Source organism: Poecilia latipinna, unplaced genomic scaffold (genome assembly GCF_001443285.1).
Source record: "Poecilia latipinna isolate Pla-1442-1.1 unplaced genomic scaffold, P_latipinna-1.0 Scaffold535, whole genome shotgun sequence".
Lineage (NCBI taxonomy): Eukaryota > Metazoa > Chordata > Actinopteri > Cyprinodontiformes > Poeciliidae > Poecilia > Poecilia latipinna.
The window spans coordinates 249641-262716 of NW_015113151.1; the positions used below are offsets into that span (position 1 = coordinate 249641).

Genomic DNA, 13076 nt, shown 5'->3' on the forward strand with positions numbered 1-13076 from the left:
AAAGATTCCCGGGGGGAGGGGAAAAAACCGCAGGAAGAACGCAAGCCTCCCTTTTGTTGGTTCGTCACAAAAAAAAAAAAAAAAAAAAAAACAACCTAGCATGTTCCTTTACTTTCATTCTCTCCAGGGATCAGTAGACATTACATGGAGCCAATAGCAGCAGTGTTGTGGAATGCTTTTTAGAGTCACTGCTCAATCAAACCTCAAGGACGTTTTTGGGAAGAGTACCGAGATCTGTAAGCACATGAAGGCTGGACAGAAGTGGGCACATCATCCTTACAGATGAGATGTAAATGCGGTTAATATGTGTTAATATTACTCCGATTATTTTTAGTTGAAAGCAAAGACGTGTTTTGAAAGGTGCAATTTGAGTAAAGAGATGTTCTGATGGTAACCAGATGTGTGGAAGACCCAGCATGAAAACATCTCCATCTTTTCTTCTTGTGGACTCAGAAGACTCCAGTGCTTTTACTTTGCAGAACCATGGTACAGTGGTTCAAAATACAAGATATTTTGATTTATTTTAATAAATTTCATTGTTTCACAATACAGTTTCAAATCTCTTGCAATAATTGGTCAATACTTAAAGTCCATCTCCCAAACTTTGAGGGAAAACATTTTTTTTTTTTCAATTTTAGAAAAGAATAAACTAGCCAACAGGTAAAGGGAAATGACTGATCTACTGTTACAGAGTAGGAAATACCAAAAGGGCACTATTCTTGGTGTTTAATAATTATGTACATGTGTTACCTTCAAACAAAGCAATTTAATTCAAACAGTTTACTGTTGCATTTTAACTGGTAGTGTGGCTTGCTTTAATTGTTTTCTTCAAATGGTGGTAGTTTGGCAAAATCTTCATCAGGAAGTCAAGTTGGAGAGTCTGTGGCTGTAATGACAATAAAACATTTCAATGAAGAGCATAACATTGCAAAAACAAAATCCGAGAAATGTAGGTAGGCTGGGCGCTCTTGGATAGCTTCACCACTGTTGCTTACTTTCTCCTATTGCAGATAATGGCTCTTTGTGGTTTCATGGAGGCCCAAACCCTTAGAAATGTCTTTCTAACCCTATCAGACTAACAAATGTCAAACACTTAAATTTTCTTAGAGGCAAGATGTGCTGTTCTTGACACATTTTACCCCATTTCATTTTGCTAAATAGGTTCTATTTAAGTGGTTTCTCGATTTGACAGATTAAACAGTAATCAGGGAGGGGTGGCAACCATAGATAATTCATAATTTATCAATGGATGCAATTATATCTTCACATGGGAGTAGATTGGTTGGATTGCCTTTTTCCCCTAAATAAAAACCATCTTTTATATTCATAGCCAGGTTATCTGTGTCTGGAAATAAAAATGCGATAAAGAAGACAATAAAAAAGTAAGGGGGCACTGTACTCTGTAGTGTTTATACAAGACTGGTTTATTTCTGCTCTTCATGCAGCAATGCAATTATGAAAGTGATATTAGCTGGTTAAACAGTTCAGGTATTTGCTTGAGTAGAGCCTTCAGTCAGCAGCTTAACAGACACTAAGCTTGTCAGCTGTAGTTTTAAACCTGCTCTCTTTAACCCAGCAAGCCGACGATGTTCAGCAACAGCTGGGAGAATACCTCCGCAGCACTTTGGTGTAAAAATCGAATCCATGTTTGTTTTCCTTTTTCCAACTGTAGATCCCATGAAATGTTAAGATAAGAATAACCATTTTGCCAGGAGTAGAATTTAACAAGAGTCATTGGGGTTAAACAGTGTAAACCTTTTTTCCTCCCCCTCTACTTCTGAACATTTGAACCATCATAAAAATTGGTCAGAGTAGCTAAGTACACATACAAAACTTTCAGTCAGGCAGGGATGTCTAAAAGTAAGGAAAATAGTTTATGTATACCTAGTGGGTAAAGTGGCAGGGGTATAGAATACCGGCTAATTTCAATTGAGATGAATAAACAGTCCCAACAGAAAAATGTATTCATTTATTCCACTGTGACACCAAAATAAAATGATAATCCTACACCTGGAATATTTCTCTGTAACCTGGACGTGCAAAACCATGTGTATCCATACCTGTGGTCTCTCTGTTTGAACTCTCCTCATACATCCAGAGCCATATATGACTGTGTTCTCAGGTATGACCTCACAGGTGTTGACCTGACAGAAGGCTCCAATGATACATCCACTGGTGAGAATCACATTCCTGCCAACGTCAGCTAGACGGCAAGACACAGGAAAAAGAAAATATGGTGAGTAATTCTGTTAGATTTCGGTTCTAATAGCTGAATTTGGTAGAGCCCACCTTTAGATTCAATGACGTTGTTGTCACCAATTTTCAAGGCTTGAGATACTGTTTAATAACAGTTTAGGCAAATCTGGTTTGGAATTATGAAAGCACTTTCAATTATTTATACACAATAACAGGCACAGGATTGTCAAAAAAGGATACCACAGCCGACTTCAAACACGTTGTTTGTACCAATGGTCATGGTCTTTGGCTCCACTTCAGAGTCCGGGGTGATGTTTTCTGGATAACTGAGATTTATACAAATGTATAACATTTTTACCCTTAGGATTTGTTGTAAAGCTCTATCCATATTTAAATTTGATCAATACTTGTAAGATGAGTCTAATCCTCACCTGTTGATGATCAGAGCTTGTTCTTCAATCAGGTTGCCTTCTCCAATCACAATGGGTCCTGCTTCTGCTATAATCCGAGCTTTTGGATGGACCACTGTTCTAGGGCCTGAAACAACAAACAGTTACAGTAAAGACAAATTATAATCCATTTGCAAAATCTCTTGGCTTATGTGTTTGCTACTTTTTTATTTCAAAAGCAGAACATCTTACCAATAGTAACATCTCCTCTGATCTCGCTTTCAACACAGACTACAGCCCCAGCTGCTATTTTGACACTGCGAAAACAGTAGAAGTAACCGCTTAACAATGCTAGCTTAGGGTGCTAATTAGATACTTTTCTTGACACGTTAGAAAAAGCGGTAAAACTGCTTCCCTGTTACCAGTTCTCAATTATTTATAAACGAATAGCAGTTAACCTAATGATTGGACATAAACCTATGCTTACATTACCTTTTCTGTGCGTTTAATTTGTCTGCCATGGCAAGAGCTGCTCTGATGGGAAACTGCGTTGATTCACTCGGGTATCGATTGGAAATCCTTTTCTCCACCCTCTGTGCATGTGCGCATGCGTCTGTCAATGTAATGGCTCCTGCTACACTGTAACACATACCAAACAGCACTGTACTACTAACATTACTTTGCACTACTACTGCTGAAGTGTAAAAAAAAAAAAAAAAAACATTCAGACGTTTTCAGGGAGATACACTTTTAAAACGTATACTAATTTATCTGGCTTAAGACGCAGTTACTATAGCAACCAACTCTAATGACTGCTTACAGGAAATAATTTGATCAATATGATGGAGGAGACCTACACTTAAAAAAGGATAACCAAACCACAATTCAAAGGATGTCTTAATAAAGTAGCTAATGTGCCTAAAACGGCACAAAAATAAGTGTTTTAGAAAATGATATACAATGTGACCATTGATCTGTTTATTAGCGTTATACATTTTTCCCTGTTTATTTTAATTATTATTTCCACTGTATTTATTTTATTCAGCTCCTATTTATTTATCCTTCTTGTAGGCATTTGAAAGTAAATGGGGCGTCAAAAAACAACCATATCTGTCACATTGTATACATTACAATGACTCTATTTTTGGTGTGATTGTTGGTCCATTCATTGCTTCATTTGAACATTTATTTAATTTATGTATTTTTAATGTCACTGGGGTTTATTCAGAATGCATGGAATTGAATTGTGTTCAGGTTTGTGGGATTATTTTACCCTCCAATGTGTGTCACACCTGAAAATGCGTTAATCCACTGCCTGAAAAATCAATGTCATAGCCTTTGTTCAACATTTTAACACCTGCTGCCTGATTGCAAAATTGATGCGACAATTTTCTGAACACCGGAACCATTTTTGTCCCTCCACGCTTCCACTATAATATAACAACAAGGAAGTGTAGGAAGTTGAATACATGGCAAAAAAGAAACCAGAAGAAAACCCAAAACGCATATCTTCACATACATCTTCAGCTGCGAGAGAGAAGGCGGAAAAGCGAAAAGAAATGAAGCAACCCAAACAAGCTAATATGTTTTTCCTCGCTGTCATTGTTGTTGTTATTGCCGTTTGCGTAGGACCACTAATGGCTGAAATCTCTGCGCGTAAGTACATGAATGTTGGCAAATAAAATCAGATACATTTATTTGTGGCTTGGTTAGCCCCATAGCTATTTGGCTAATGTTAAGTAAAACTTTTCGCAACCCTTTCTAACTATTTACAACAGTTTTAAGAAATCGTTAACGAGTCACCGCTATGGACTTGAAGAAGGTTGAAACTATTATCTGTCACTAAAGGGGAACATAATCCAAAGAGTTTGTTGTCACCTCCTTTAGCTTGAGAGAAGAACATCTCTAAGTAGGAGACAATTAAGCATACCCTGGATAAACGTCAGGAGATACTTTGACTCGGTCTATCTCTAAAACTGTACAGCAAAATTATGAAATATTTATTCTGGATATAGTCTCATCGACACTTTAAAAGAATCCAAAGACAGTTTATTGCCACCTTTTACGATTTCAGAGAAATACATTTCTGAAAACTACATAGTCTGGATTGGCATAAGTACTTTCACTGAATCTGTCTCCAAAAATCCACAGTAAAATAATGAAATATTTATTTTGGGTATAACATAAGTATGTGAAAGCAATAGCAATGTCATAAATACACACTTGACTGTTTCATTTAATTTTTATCCGCCTGCAAAGGCACGCCTAGTGCTCTTTTACCGTAAGCCACCATGTATGTGCGAAGCTAATGTTTAAGAGGTCGAACGGGTTGACCGTATTTCTGAGTTTTGGTTTGGAAACTGAGCCGCAAATATTTGAACTTCCCTCTTAGGGCTATTTATGGATTTACTCAGCATGTGATCAGTGAACTCAGCAGCCATGTACACTGCAGATCTCTCACATGCTTTAGTCCTCCGCACCTTTTTGCTAACTGGCATTTCTTCTACCAAACTGGTTGGAATAGCCCTCTTTCTCTTTAATCTGTACAACCGCATATTTAGGATATTTGTTGATTATATCCTGAAAATCCGAGCATGCGTGCGCGTTTATTTCAGAACAAATCATTGTAAATATTTCTGATGATCTAAGTGGTTTTTATAGTAGCTGTGCACTGATTTTTTTTTTTTTTGTTTGTTTGTTTGTTTGTTTTCTACGAAGAACCGAACATAATATGCTAGAACGCTTTAGTTTATTATGTAGAAGCCGATTGTTAATGGATGTCATCTGACCGATTTTCTTCTCTCCAGCTGACTTTGGTCACTCTAAACACGTTGGTTTGAAGATGGATGAGGCTCTTTTGACGGTCAGCAATGAGCTGGAGACGGAGATCCTGGTGTCCTGGAGGTCAGAGCGCTGCTACCAGGTAAGCTCCAACCTACCAGTTTATCCAGCTCTTCTTGACTGTTCTGCATCACAAAACTGTCAAAAAAACAAACAAACATCTGATGCGTTTATTGATGCATTTCCAAATGTGCTGCTAGTGTTTGTACCAGCTTCTGGGGGTGGTGCCAGCAGGGAGCAGCCCTGGCCAGCCCGGCTCAGCTGACTTTTCTGTGAGCACACAGCATGAAATAACTCTGCAGCTCAACAGCGCTCCTGAGGCCCAGGAGATCTGCAAGTAGGTCTACACACTGTAGTTCTTTGTGTATGAGAAGTGGCAATGCACTGTCTAATCATCATATGCTTGGTGACAGAACTTCCATATCAACTATTGAATTCGATTGGATATTGACTTTGACACTTGAGCAATTTTAAAGCATTTTTACGAGTTTTAAATATGCATCAACTGGCTATCTATGTTGTCTTGAAAAGTCTTGTCATGTTACAGTCACTGTAGACAATGTATTTTATTTGGCTTTATTTTGGTATTCATTTGATTAATGCTTTTCTTGCTCAGTTTGTTAGTTTAGCTGGACAGTCATATCTTGGTAGGTTTGCAGTTAGGTTACATTCTCTCCTTTTTCAGAGGATGGATTGAACGTTGAATGCAAATTCACTCCACACGTTAGTTTTTTATTTATAAACATGTAAAAAAGCTATGCATCTCTCTCCATTAGACTTACAGTTTTGCACTACCTCATGCTCGTCTATCGCAAATCAAATTCCAATAAAATACAAAGAAATTTGTAGTTTTGACACAATTAAATGAAAACATTCTAGCAGTATGACTTGTTTTTTTTATTTTTATTTTTTTTATTTTGCTTGGCATAGTATATACAAAAGCAAGGATAAGTGACAGTCTTTATGAAAGAATTTAATAACCAGTTAAATTTACTGTGTTTGGTTGATGTTTTAATTCCCAGAGTTCAATTCCACTTCAGGGAGCATGGGAACTACTCTCTGTGGATGAAAAACCTCAACAACGTCTCGCTCACTAACTGCTCCCTAGTGACCAATTCAGACCCTGTAAACAGTAATATGCGTGAGTGTCACACACATGAATGCTTTATTACACTGGGGTCATATAGATAAAGGTTAAATATTTTGAGCCCTAGAATGAGGCTTGTACAAATAACATTTCTTTACACTAATGTCCCGCTTTTTCCATGCAGCGATCTTGGTTGCTTTTTTTGTCTTTGTGGGACTGGCCTTGATATTTGCCGTCGGATGTAGAGTATTAAGGTGGGGCTGATTTATAATATTTGTCTATTTTATTAAATCATTTCCTAATAAGATGTCGTTTTAAGTCTTGTGTGTGTGTTTTCATGAATAATATTTGCAGTGTTTGGATAAAAATGTATGTAAATCTCTCAAGCACCAGTCTTTTATTAAGTGCTGTGTTTCTAAGAGGCTCCCAGTAAGCACACTGTGATTCTTGTCTAGATTTGGTGTGGTAAGGGGTTTCGTCCTCAGAATCAGTGGGACCATGGAGACAGAGAGGCTCATTAATTCTGTGAGTGTTTCTCCCTGCAGGGTTTTTTTTTTTTTTTATTAAATTCCTTTGTGATTTAAGCACCTGATTTTGGGAGAATACAATAAAGTTCACATGTAAACTTACTCCAACCGTCCAGGAACTGGGGTCTCCTCGGACAGACGGGCTAGTTACTGACAACATCCTCCCTTCCCCGGCCAACGCCAACAGAAGGCTTCGTTCGCTCGACACGTTCAGAGGGTAACCCTAACCCTTCAGTCCAGCTCTGGTGACACAGCATTAACTAATTTACAACTTTAGCCTGACTTGTCATTTTCATTTTATGTGATTCTCACAACAAAGGAGATATTGAAACAATCATATTATTTTGCTCCACTCCACTAGCAAACGTACTCAGTTTCTTGGTGCTACATTGTCATAAAGAAGAAACAGTTTAGTTACTTGTTTTTGATTGAAAAAGACAGAGTTTGTGGTCAAACTTTCTGGAACATAGTCCCTTTCAAAAGTATTCCTTCCTCATAAACTTTTTCACAAATTACCTCAACATGCAGTGATATGATAATTTTAATTAGGTGCATTGAAGCAGAGATTTCACACAGGTCTTGAAGGACTAAACTTTTAAAATCTAACCATTTCGTTTAAATTTGGTTATATGTTTGGAGTCATTCTGTTACCAAAATGTGACCTTCTGACTTAGTTGTTTTGCTGCCTACAATTCCAGTTTTTCAGCGTTATGATGATGTTCATCTGTAAATAATGCTTCCCTTACCCAGACTGATTTGATGGGTTTTTATTTGCACTGGGTTTTATTTATGTGTGTCAGACAGAAACAAATGTGCACAAGACATTTAAGATTTTTATTTTAAAAAAAAGTTATAAATCCCAATGCATCCCTTTTTCTTTTGCCTCACAATGATGCACAATGTTCTGTTGGTCTGTTACACAAATTCACAATAATATACATAATAATATTTGTGGTTTTATTCTGACAATATTTAAGAAGACTCAGGGGGATGTGAATAGTTGCAAGTACACTGAAATGCAAGGCACTCTTTATTAAAAGTTTTTTCCATCTTTTCAAATTCCTGTAGGATCTCTTTGGTTATTATGGTGTTTGTGAACTATGGAGGAGGACGATACTGGTTCTTCAGACATTCAAGTTGGAACGGTGAGCCTAACCTTTTAGCTTTCTTCCTTTTTTTATGCTTTTTTCCGTTGTCATCTTGGCTCTTGTTCATTTTGTTGATTTATTTATTGTCCTTCGCTTCACAGGTCTTACAGTTGCTGATCTTGTTTTTCCTTGGTAAGACAAGTTAATTATTTTCTATGAATTTCCCCACTGTGGGACAGTAAAGAATATTTCCATGCTATTGTTTTACCTACAATTGTTTTATATGTACACGGGAAGGGTATAAGAGTGTAAGAGTTTTCAGCTCCCAACGTTTGTCCTGGTGGTCCCTTCCAGTTATGTTTCATCTTCTCTCCCTTCACTGCATGTCTCCGTCCTCCACCAGGTTTGTGTTCATCATGGGCACATCCATCGCACTCTCCATCAACTCAATGCTGCGTGGGGGAGCGAGTCGTTCCTCTCTGCTCAAGAAAGTCATATGGAGGAGCGCTCAGCTGTTTCTCATTGGTGTCTTCATCATTAACCCAAACTACTGCCTTGGACCATGTAAGAATAAATGTCTCCAGTGGATGTTGTTTGCCATTTAATATTGATTATTTTTGCTGAATTCAGTCCTAAAGTGTATAAAATTGGCTTTTATAGCTTACATTTGTTGTAGTCTCTCATCTTGTGTCTTTGCCTTAAGTGTATAATTTACTCCACAGTATCGTTTGACAAGTTGAGGATCCCGGGTGTGCTGCAGCGCCTCGCCTGGTCGTACTTGGTTGTTGCTAGTTTGGACTTACTGGTGGCAAGAGGACATCTGGACATACTCACAACAGTCAGCCAAAAGCTTTGCTTTGCCATCATTATTTAACATTTATTTATATGTTTTAAAGAAATCTTTAGAAAATCTTTAATTTGTTCCAACTGCTAATGAGAATTGTCTGTTTTCCAGGATGCTTGGTGGTCTCCTGGTCTTGATATAATACTTTACTGGCCAGCCTGGGTTTGCGTGCTTCTTATGGAAATTGTTTGGCTGTGCCTCACTTTCCTTCTTCCTGTACCAGATTGCCCAACGTGAGTCAACCAGTGCTTTTGTGCAGCAACAATAAATTGTTGTTTTTTTTTTTTTTTTTGCTAAAAGAAGACAAGTGAGAAATGTATACCTCCTCAGGACCTCTGGATGCTTTTACTGCATTAAATTCAGCTTCATTTGTAAACTTCAACAAATATTTTCTTTTGTACAGAATTTTTAGATAACACTGAAGCAGTCAATTCTGCTCCTTTGTCTGCCCTATCAGTAACATGAATTTATCCCTTCCTGTTGGTACAGAGGATACCTGGGTCCAGGTGGGATCGGGGATATGGGCCTCCATACGAATTGCACAGGCGGAGCAGCTGGTTACATTGACCGCAGGCTACTGGGAGAACAGCATATTTACCAAAGTCCCTCATCAAAGGTTTGTGCAATGTTTATTTTGTTCTAATTTTATTGTTAGAGATGAACCAAGAAATTTCTACTTGATCAGCCCAGACTGGCAAGTCAGCAATGTTAAAATAAACTTTTCAAATGAGTGAACACACCATCCCTAAGCCCTACTTCTTTAGTGCAACGGCACTAAGAAGACTAAAAGTTACCTATTCTCAGTATCACTAAGGTGTACAAAAAGACAAGAAACTGTATTTTCTATGATGGGTACAAGCCCTCACAACCACAAACCCCCATTTTCATAGATAAGTGAGTCTAGACAATGAATGGATTGATGGAAGAATGTGTTTTGTATGACATGGTAAGATATCTGCAGTTAAGTCAGGGCTCCTCAGGCAATTGATGACAATGTTCTGATCGGTGCAGCTCTAATTATAAAGACTTACTTCCTAATTGGCCCTCCCACAGTTACACAAATATTACTGAAAAGTGATCTGAATCAGTTTTAGAATATTTACATAAACACCTCTTTGTTGTCATTGTAATATTCAGGTGATTTATGCAACTAAGATGCCTTTTGATCCAGAAGGTGTTTTGGGAAGCATCAACTCTGTCCTTATGGCTTTTCTTGGATTACAGGTTAGTATTTATTTAATACTTTGTAAAAAAAAAAAAAAAAAAAAGTAAATAAATATATAGGATTGTAATATCAAGTAAGTGTTTATAATGCATATATTTTTTGTGCTCAGGCTGGAAAGATACTTTTACACTACAGAGATGTTCCTACAAGTGTTATTTCAAGATTTCTCATCTGGGGTCTCTTACTGGTATGATAATTACCTATTAACTTTGTACAAACATGAAATAAAACCAGACTAGTAGATCTGAGAACTCACAAGCCGATTATGTTTTCAAAGACACCACATGCACACATACATCCATTTAGGAATAAAGGAGTCACATTTGAGGAAAAGAGAACAAGTTAAAAAGTTACTAAGCTTGAAGAAAAGTAGAAAAAAATATTCTTTATAATGTGAAAGCACCAAGAATACCCCTTATTTTTCCTCACACAGCATTTACAGTTTGTTTTTTGTTTTTTTGAAAAGATAATGGGCAGTCATGTCTGTGGTGTATTTTGTAAAATTTAAGTTAAATTTGATGTTAGCTCTTATAATACACCATAGGCCATATTAAAACCCCTAAAACTTATAGTAGGTGTACTTTCTATTAACAACGGTCGTCTTCAATATGCTAGTTTAGCATCTCAGCATGAGTTCATCAGGCTAGGTGATTTAAAAACAATTTCAATATTTGCATTTCTGAAATGACTAATTGTACTGAAAATTATGTTTCCTGATGGTTATTTTTCCTCCCCTCTGGATAATTGACTATTCTTCATCCCTCAGGGAGCCGTATCAGCAGTTCTGACCGAGTGCTCCACAGACAAAGGTTTCATTCCTGTCAACAAGAACTTGTGGTAAGGTTTGCTCCTAAATATTGTAATATGGGAAAGTGTATTCCAAGTGTGGTTACCTTTTTGTGTTGGTTGAACAAATGCTTAAGAACATTCCCCCAAACAATTGTTTTTAATTTTAAAATGTAAATACTTAACATTTTCTGACAATTACGTTTTTTTTTTCTAATTAATTTTCAACTAAGAAAACTCGTAAATTTTGTTCTGTAAACACATCAAACATCAGTGGACTTGTAGACATGCAACCAGTGGAGATATGTATTTATATGAGAAATACTCCTTTATTTTGAGTTCTTTTCCAACCCATGGCCTTTACTTGTATCTGTTCAATTAGTATTAATTGTGTTATCTGATTGACAGTGTTATACTATCAGCCTGCCAAGCCACCCATATTCATTGATTTGCAGTTTCCCATTTTACTTTTAACTAACTTAACAACACCTAATCTGAACATCTTTAATAATTATCTTGTGTCTCTTTGTATCACCTCCAGGTCACTGTCCTATGTGACAACATTGGCTTGTTTTGCCTTTGTGTTGCTTGTGCTGATCTACTACACAATTGATGTTAAGAAATGGTGGTCTGGGGCACCTTTCTACTACCCTGGTGAGCATTTCTGTTAAAAATACAGAACTGAATGGCTAGACTGTATTTATATAATTTGTCGTGATCAAGATAAGCCCATGTACCTGTTTGATGGATTGGGAGCCATTGTGACTGTTCCTTCACTCACTTGTTTGCTTGATTTCAGGTATGAACTCCATTCTTGTGTATGTGGGGCATGAAGTGTTTGAGGACTACTTTCCCTTCCGCTGGCGCATGGCCAACAGCCAGTCACACGCTGAGCACCTCATCCAGAATATTCTCGCCACATCTTTGTGGGTTGTTATCTCTTACATCCTCTACAGAAAGAGGATTTTCTGGAAAATCTAAAGGACAGCTTACTAAATCAGCAGGAGTGCACAAGCAATGCAAATATATATATATTTTTTTACATCTGAATTGCTGGTGATAACATTTAAAACCATGTGGGAACAGCTATTAATTTACTTTATAAGTACCATAATAATTACTTTTTTCTAAACTGGTTTGATTTCATCTTACAAAGCAGACATCACCATTGCTTTTCTCATCTTGCATCTTTTGTTAATGATCATTAGACTGCAGGGCCAAAGATGTTTAGCACAAATTAGTTTTTTCCCCCCACATTTTTGATTAATATTACCAAGTATATATTTGTTCTCTTTAAATCTGGTTTTCGGTCTCTGAAAACCGAAAAGCAGATTAATGGTTTAGATGGTTTAGTGATTTGGGGTTCTGTAATATACTTTTTTTAATTTTTTTTTAGCTCAAAATTGTAAGATGTTACCCCATTTGTTTTTTAGGGAAAAAACATCTGGGAAGTGAATTCAGGATGCCAGCAGACTTTAATTGATTTCACTACTTGTCATCAAATATTTGAAAAGTCCAGTCATTGACTTGTGCTAGCATGTTTTAAAACAACAATGCTGTTTATTTCCACAAATGTCAGATAGACACATATAAATGTTTTAGAGCACATTTACAAAGAATTAAATGTAAAACATGCTGATTATCCAAATGCTGTCAGATTTTGGTATAAGTGTTCATCTTGTACTTTTTGAATTGATTTTGTCAAACTTTTATACATGGAATTTTTTTTATATTGTTCATAATTTGAAAATTATTTAATAAAGATAATTCAGACTTATTTTGAGTTTAAATGTACATTATGTGGCACCTTACAATTTCTTTTGAAAACAAAAGAAAGATATGTTCTGAAATTTTAGCGTGTCCTTTATAGGACGACTTTAAAATATAATTCGTGTTAGTAGCTGTTATTTATATTCAGCCTATATGTCAAAAGGTTAGTCTGTATTGCCTAAGAGAAGTCGTGGGAATCATGTAACAGTGAGAGTGCCATGAGAGAACTAAAAAAACGGGTAGTAAAGGTGCCTCTTAATCTCGCGATGACTGTGGGTTATCGGTTCGTGTCAACAGTAAGTTTCTTATTCTCGCGCGATTTA

The 13076-nt window shown here is 36.8% G+C and overlaps 2 protein-coding genes across 2 annotated transcripts; one reads left to right on the forward strand and one right to left on the reverse strand.

The window, feature by feature from the left end:
- Window positions 1-75: 75 nt before the first annotated feature.
- Window positions 76-5461, reverse strand: LOC106952702 (dynactin subunit 6). Its single transcript, XM_015040999.1, has 8 exons — window positions 5375-5461; window positions 3078-3224; window positions 2838-2902; window positions 2628-2733; window positions 2437-2522; window positions 2290-2337; window positions 2061-2203; window positions 76-886 (listed from the first exon to the last, which is right to left on the reverse strand). Exons 2-8 carry the CDS (start codon window positions 3104-3106, stop codon window positions 794-796), a joined length of 570 nt encoding a protein of 189 aa, XP_014896485.1. The 5' UTR covers window positions 3107-3224; window positions 5375-5461; the 3' UTR covers window positions 76-793.
- On the forward strand, window positions 3995-12736 carry hgsnat (heparan-alpha-glucosaminide N-acetyltransferase). The gene is made up of 18 exons (XM_015040993.1): window positions 3995-4241; window positions 5393-5508; window positions 5627-5763; window positions 6449-6567; window positions 6698-6767; window positions 6969-7038; window positions 7157-7257; window positions 8109-8185; window positions 8290-8320; window positions 8532-8692; window positions 8851-8966; window positions 9084-9205; window positions 9462-9588; window positions 10110-10196; window positions 10307-10384; window positions 10964-11034; window positions 11525-11637; window positions 11783-12736. Exons 1-18 carry the CDS (start codon window positions 4055-4057, stop codon window positions 11962-11964), a joined length of 1965 nt encoding a protein of 654 aa, XP_014896479.1. The 5' UTR covers window positions 3995-4054; the 3' UTR covers window positions 11965-12736.
- The last annotated feature ends 340 nt before the right edge of the window (window positions 12737-13076 follow it).